Source organism: Zingiber officinale, chromosome 11B (genome assembly GCF_018446385.1).
Source record: "Zingiber officinale cultivar Zhangliang chromosome 11B, Zo_v1.1, whole genome shotgun sequence".
Taxonomy (NCBI): Eukaryota; Viridiplantae; Streptophyta; class Magnoliopsida; order Zingiberales; family Zingiberaceae; genus Zingiber; species Zingiber officinale.
Genome location: NC_056007.1, coordinates 9,713,140 through 9,720,224, shown reverse-complemented (window position 1 = coordinate 9,720,224; position 7,085 = coordinate 9,713,140). Strand labels below are relative to the sequence as shown.

Below are 7,085 nucleotides of genomic sequence, written 5' to 3'. Positions count from 1 at the left end.
TGTCCTAAATTTATAGATCAGAGGATGATCCATTTTATGGATTGGTCCATTTTAATGAATCTCATTACATAAGGTCCATCAAAGTCCACTAATCACGATCAATGGACCATCCTCTAATCCGTAAATTATGAACCAAAAGATCTCATCTGTAAATTAGGCCACTGACACCTCTAGCACAAACAAAGCCAATGCTCGATCGAAAAAAAACAAACCATAAATGGAAAGGGAAAAGGAAAATTTGAAACAAAGTAAAAGAAAACAAGTGCATATATCTCAGATGCCCTCACAGCAATGCCTCTACAATAGTCTCAGGACATAAGATTTTATTTCTTTGACTGATAATAAATTTTATGAGAAAGTAATAACATGTTTGCTTACAGAAACAATCCCAACACCATAGTCACAAACTGATGATCTTCTGCGGAATAAGTGCACGAGCAGAAGAGGCAAAGGAAAGACGAAAAAGAACAGCCTTTTAGATACATATCTTCGGGCATGTAATGGGGCAAATTCGAACGAAAAAGGGCGGGCTAATAGGTATCATCAAAATTTACAGCAAATAAGTACCATCCTCCAAGATCGAGTCTTCCTCGCTTTAGCCATTTTCACCGGACTCGTATTCCACTCCCTTTGCATTCTGCACCCATGGAAGCAATTCACTATCATTGAAATATCAAAATAAATACTGAACTCCAACAACCAAGAACACATAGAACAATAGAGATTCACAAGAAAACATCTTTTGTTGGTAATGATAGATGAGTCTGAAGATATCATCTAAGATTCTACTGATTTGGCAACGATATGTGCTAAATCCTTTCGAGTAGGTTGCATTCATTGTATCTATGCAAAGCATCAAGATTTCAACATCACTGATCTTTATCATACACATGAGCAGTTATATAAGAAATAAGAGTCTGGTGCCATAATCATGTAAAGTTCATCTTTGAAACAATAGATCATGAACTGCAAGGAACAATGAAGATGTCGATTGAATGGGTAAGGACACTGAAGTCGATAGTTGAACTCTAGTTTTCCATAAAAGAATTTCCATGGTTGTAGGAGTGAGCATAAGAAGCAATTTCTTTTCAGTTTTACGGTTTCCTAAAAGCTCATATTTCTTCTCACAAACTAAAATTGCTCTGACAGAAGGAACAAAATGCTAGAAAGCTTTAAAAGGTAGTGCCATTATCTTCCTCGGCGTATAGTGCCTTTATCAAATAGTCGAGATATTTTAGCATGATGCAAAATAATTAATTTATCAACTAAATTTTAACCATTTTATGCACATGATGCATTTTTAAACAAGTTCTTGTATAGCCAGTTCCTTCTTACATTGGAAAGGCAAAGGAACGGGCACTGGTAGTGCTGCTATCGGATCGCATTGAAATGTTGCCAGAGTATGCAATGGGTCCCGAAAATGCATTTGAGCCAGGAAAATCGAACTCATTATCGTTGTGTAGTGAATTTTGTTGAGGAGCTGCAGTAGCATTCAGGACTGCCATTTTGGAAACAGAACCGTGTTGAGCCTGTACGATTTCTTGACTCTCTATATTTTCCCCTCTTGCATCATCTTTGTGAGTGACTGCTGTCGATTCAAAAGGATTGGTGAGCCTAGCCTTCCCCTCCCCTTCATCAGAATTTTCGCGGTTTGTGCTGGGAGTTGACATTCTAGCTTCAGAGTCCAAGTCTGCATCAACAGAGAACCCCTCCACTGGAACCTTTGGTTTCTCATTTGCAGGATTCTCAATTTTAACATGGTCAACTGTGTTTGGCACTTCAGTTTCAGGTGAACGCTTTTTTTTATCACCAACATCACTTTCTAACAAGACCTTCTCAAGGGAGTATAAACAACCTTCATCTACGCCGATGTCTTTCATAATAGGGCATGAGTCACCATTGGAAAAATCTATCACATCTGGCACTACAATTTCTGTAACAGGTTTGTCCAAGAAGGTGGGTGTCTCTTCTTCAAACTTACTCAATGAACTACTAAGCAGAGAACCTGTGCCCGCAGATGCAAACTGGTTTTCATTATCTAAAACTTTGTTGTCCATGAAACTAGGTACCGACAAATCTGAGTTCTCTAGTTTTCCCTTGCCCAAAACCACTGTAAGATCATCAGCTCTTTCCATATCGTCATTGTCTGGTTTCAATATATTGGACTCTTCAGTTATCGTGTTTCTGGACTCATGGATTCAATCACAACATGTTTCACAAGTGTGTGCAGATAAGGTGATTCACCATCTACCAATCAAGAAGTTTATAATTCCTGTAGTGTGATAGAGATATAGTTAAAGAAGAAAAGTAACAGAGGTGCAATCTTTGTATGAACAAGAAATGCATAGTGATTAGTATGTGTGAGCAAGCTATTAGAACTTACTGATTCTTAACGACCAATCCGTATAGTGTCTTTCTCGTATTGACCAATTTGGGTCAACAAACGATATGTGTTGAGGAACTTCTAGTTTACGAGTAACATTACAACTTTGAATGAAACAACCAATATGGAACTGATCTAGCTAATACATAAACTGAAAGATCAATCTTTCTCATTGAAAAAGCTAGTATAACTAACAAGAAACGAGAAATTTAACTATCAGTTAATAGGCAAAAGATTAAGGGCAACCTGGTTCATGAAACTCCCACCAATACGGGGTCTCAGGAAAAGATATATTGTCCATAACCATACCTCTAGGTCACACGATAGCAATTTTATTGTTGCACCAAGGGCAAAAAATTATTCTACCGAAAAAAGACAGGCAAAAGGTAAGCACCTGCAAAGGAACTTGACAACAAAAGAAAACTTACAATTTTCACTAACTTAAAATCTGAAATCGATAACATAAGTACATGGATTGAAGATATAAAGATCTTCATTCTCCATTTAGAGAGTTTGTGCTTCAGAAGTATGATAATTTAAGAAATTTCATGATGCATAAACTGACCCAAACACAAACTTTGTCACAGGGAAGTCTTTGTTATCTCATTGAGAATGAAATAAGCAGACGAATCAAAGCTAACAGATTTCAAATAAATTACTTCTACAAGAATCAAGACCAACACCTAGAGGCAAGAAAACAAATCATAAATCAAATCACAAACCCTAAAATCCTCCAGAAAGATAACCAGCGATAGAAGAAGATTCATCAGAAAGTACCGTAATTTTTCCTGCCCCCTTTTCTTCCTGAAACAAAGATCGAAGCTTTCGCAAGAAGCGGCGGCGATTAGAACATTGAATCGTCAACACCCAGCGCCCCAAACCGATCGCAGCCACCAAGACATCGGATCTAGGGAGCCAAAAAAGGGATTTTGGACGTGCAATCAATACTTCGTAATTTTAATGCTAGCAGACAAACGGCAGTGGTTGGCGCAGAGACGGCGGAATTTGATTAATTCCTGCGCGTTAAAAGTCAACTCAGAGAGAAACGCAAGATTAAATAATACCCGGAAGAACCAGCAATCGCGATTCTTGTCACGAAGATGGCAAAGCAATCGCTCGAGGTTAACGTAGATGATCAAATTGGGGAAACAATTTAGAAAAATCGAACAGCATCCATCTGAAAATCTTCAATTTTTGATCGATAAATCTATTTTATTGCGTTTTTGTGGCAAAATTAAAAAAAAAAAAGTCATGCGATTTATGAGGCGAAGAATATGTGATTAACCTGGTATATTCACGCAGACCGCACGAAGAAAATCCCGAACGAGATGAAGAATCACAGGATCACACGAATTTATGAAGAAAAAATTAGGGCAGGAGTTTTGCGTTGCTGAAAAACGTGAGCTTGAGTGTGGTTGAAACAAATTTAAATAAGAAGATGAACAAGCCCTTGTGTGTACCACATTCACTAGGGCTTTGAGTCCGGTCGGTTGCTCGCGGTTGGCCTAGTCCGCGAGTCAAGCCAAGTGTGGTGGATCGGCTCGTGGGTTAGGTCCGGTACAACATTGACTCAAGTTGGCACAATCTTCAAATAATTTTTTTTTTATTTTTTAGAAAAATATGTTGATTGGGTTAGCTAGACAAGGCACTTGTGGGTGCAATCTAACTCACGATTACTTGGGCCATATCTAGCCTAGTACCACAATGAAATGAACCGATCAAGTTCGGTCTATGTCGGACTCGATAACACCTCTAATAAAGCCGCCGCGTAACTAACTCAAGTATCTATTTCGATGTTGAACTTGATTGGTAAGGTCAACATCATCAAATGATTCTATAATACTAGTCTTAATACATATCATCCATTTTAGTTCAAGAACAAAAGTTAGCTCTCTTTGTACTTCACTAGATCTATATATGATGTAATCATCTTGTAATCGGGTCGGTTAGCACTTTGGAGTTGTTTGTTCCGCTTTCTATCTAATTTTTTTTCCGAGTTCTCTAGGTTCATCATTACCAACCAAACACATTAAGGAAGATAGATAGATAGATAAAATAGAGTGAATAAGAAATTAATAATTAAAAATAAGTATTACGAGGAAGAGCTCAGAAACCCTGCAATAGGAAAACCTAGCTAGCCTAGCTACAAACATGGCGATGACAGAGAGAGGAGAGAGCACACTCCCAGCAACAGCGAGCACGCACGCACCACCATGACCATCCAGATAGCTAGGTAATCAGTTTCGCCATTGTAGGGCTGTGCTCTCTCTCTTCTGTCATGCCCATTTCCATCGCAGGGCTTCCTTCCTTTTTACCTGCACTTAACAACTTAATTCAAAGGAGCTAGCTAGCTAGCTGTGAAATTGAGGGAGCTAGGATATATCAGAGTTAGTTTTCAGTGGAGATCAGTGAAAGGTGAACGAAGGCATTGCTCCGGTTATAAAGATCAGAGAAAGGGGAAGAGGAGGAAGGAGTTAATTAATTAATTAAAGAGGTATAGCCATGCAAATGCATCTGCGTGAAGGTGGTGCAGAGGATAACTGGCGTGGAGATTCTGCCCAGAATAGCTAGCCATGCAGGGCCAAGTGCATGGGAGCGTTAAATAGGATTCAGACAAGGGATAAAGACTGGTCGTCGTTGTGGAGGTGGCATCGATTGGGGGATCGGTTGAAGGAGAAAGGGCACGAAGAAAAGCAAAGTGGTGGCAGTCATCACTTCCACTGACTGACGGTCTGTCTGACTGGCCATTCAGTCATGCATGGGGAGGGGGATCCACGAGGCTAGGGTGTGTGCGAGGAGGGCCACCATCTCGTGCCGATGATCATCACCGATGGCAGGAGCTGTAAATTATAATCTACCCGGTTGTTCGTGAGCTGACGAAAAAAAAAAAAGGGGGACCAATTAACATGATTAAGTTTTTCCCTTTTTCAACAATATTGACCATTGGCAGGACATCTATAATGCAAGAAAATTAAAAAATATTAATAAAAAAGTTTGAATCATTCTAAATGTAAAATTTAAAGTTTGTAATTAAAAAAACATTAATAAAAACTTAAACGTATTTGTTTTTTAAGATGGAGCTCTTAATTCATGATAGAGTAATGTTGCATTATCCTAGGGCCCATAAAAAAATTATAAAGGAGTTTTTTAATTATAAAGAGACTATTAGATTTGTTTTTATTTTATCTTCCCCTGTTTAATGATATTAATTATCGATAGAAGACATCTTTATCTTGGCTTCTTCGTATTCAATGATAGATAGAGGGTTTTTCTTTGTTTTCTCTTCCCCTTATTAAGTATCTGTCTTTTCCGCTTTTATTATTTTATCAGTTCATTATTAATATGTACAATGCCAATGTCATACCTCAAGTCGAGCGGGTGGTTCGCTCGGCCCACTCTTCTGCTGACCGGACACTGGTTCATCCAGACGGCTGACCGGAAAGTGGTTCCTCTCATCGGCTGCTGTAGCCACTTCCCGCTCGGGTCAACTTAGCTTAAGTCATGGTGTTAACCGCCTTGGCTTTGACTTACACCGTGGCAATTGACCCGTGCCAGGTAGGCTCCTCCTTATCGCCGCATCACAAGCCTCCCCCTCAAGTCTAGTCAAAGGAGATTGCAAGTCCAACTGACTGGACAGGTGGTACCTTAGGAGATAAGCTCGGTCCTTACTTGTCGATCAACCCATAAGCCAACGCTACTCGGCTTCATTTTGCCATTGCCAGGTTCAGCCCTGTGACCCATTCTTTGTGCCAATCGAGGCGATGAGCAACAACACTTGACAAATTTTCGTCCTTTCCTTGCACTTCCTTGGGTGATCACGGTCTCAGTTGACGTCATCCAACTTTCTCGAATACCGTACAAATATCTGATAATTATGGCCAAGCACGTGGCCATACCTTTTAATTAAGTGCCTTAAATGTTGCCCAATGACCGAAGGGCATGTGCCCCATACTGTCGCCGCACGCTAGATGTGACAGGTGGATATCCGCTTGCGACGCGATGAGTACTTTTTCAAATTCAACGGTTAGATCTGCTTCTAGGTTTTCGTAATTCTAGATTAGAGGCTAAGGTCGATCGACCGCGAGGTTTATAAGCCTTGCGTATGTCGCCATCGTGTTCATTTCGTGTGCCTTCATCTTCGAGCTTCCCGTCGACGCTTTGCTTCCTCTTCCTCTCCGACGACCTTTTCTATAAGCTTCCATTTTCTCACTCGAATTTTTTCATTGTTCTTAGCGTCCTCTCTTTCAATCGAACTTTCTCGTTGTTTCCCGTCAACCTGTGTTTCATATGACAAGCTCCTTGCAACCTCCCGTCTCTATGCCTGAGCTCTGGTACACGTCCATCGAGTCCAGGTTTGATGGGGGTGACGTTGAGAGTTTGAGAGCCGCTTTTGAAATTCCACTTGATTATCAATCGTCCTTCCTTTAGCTTTCGATTGTTCAAACGAGCGGCCTATGGGTTTTGTATGTTTCTTTAGGGACCAATTTACCGCCGGTCTGCGGTTCCCTATCCACCCCTTCTTCTCCATAGTCTGTAAATATTTTCGTATTTCTCTCTACCAATTAGTCCCGAACTCATTTAGGCTACTGTGCGGGGTCATCGTCCTTTTCCGCCTGCACGACATTCCTTTAACCCCTCGGATCTCTACTACTTCTACCATCCTAAATTGTCCGAGCATGGGACCTTCTTATTCCAAGCCCGA

At 40.3% G+C, this 7,085-nt stretch overlaps 1 protein-coding gene across 1 annotated transcript; it reads right to left on the bottom strand.

Moving 5' to 3' along the window:
- Positions 1 to 486: 486 nt before the first annotated feature.
- Positions 487 to 3,810, bottom strand: LOC122034740. Its single transcript, XM_042594080.1, has 4 exons — positions 3,669 to 3,810; positions 3,161 to 3,399; positions 1,336 to 2,272; positions 487 to 637 (listed from the first exon to the last, which is right to left on the bottom strand). The coding sequence occupies exons 3-4, from the start codon at positions 2,133 to 2,135 to the stop codon at positions 544 to 546; spliced, it is 894 nt and encodes a 297-aa protein (XP_042450014.1). The 5' UTR covers positions 2,136 to 2,272; positions 3,161 to 3,399; positions 3,669 to 3,810; the 3' UTR covers positions 487 to 543.
- Positions 3,811 to 7,085: the final 3,275 nt, after the last annotated feature.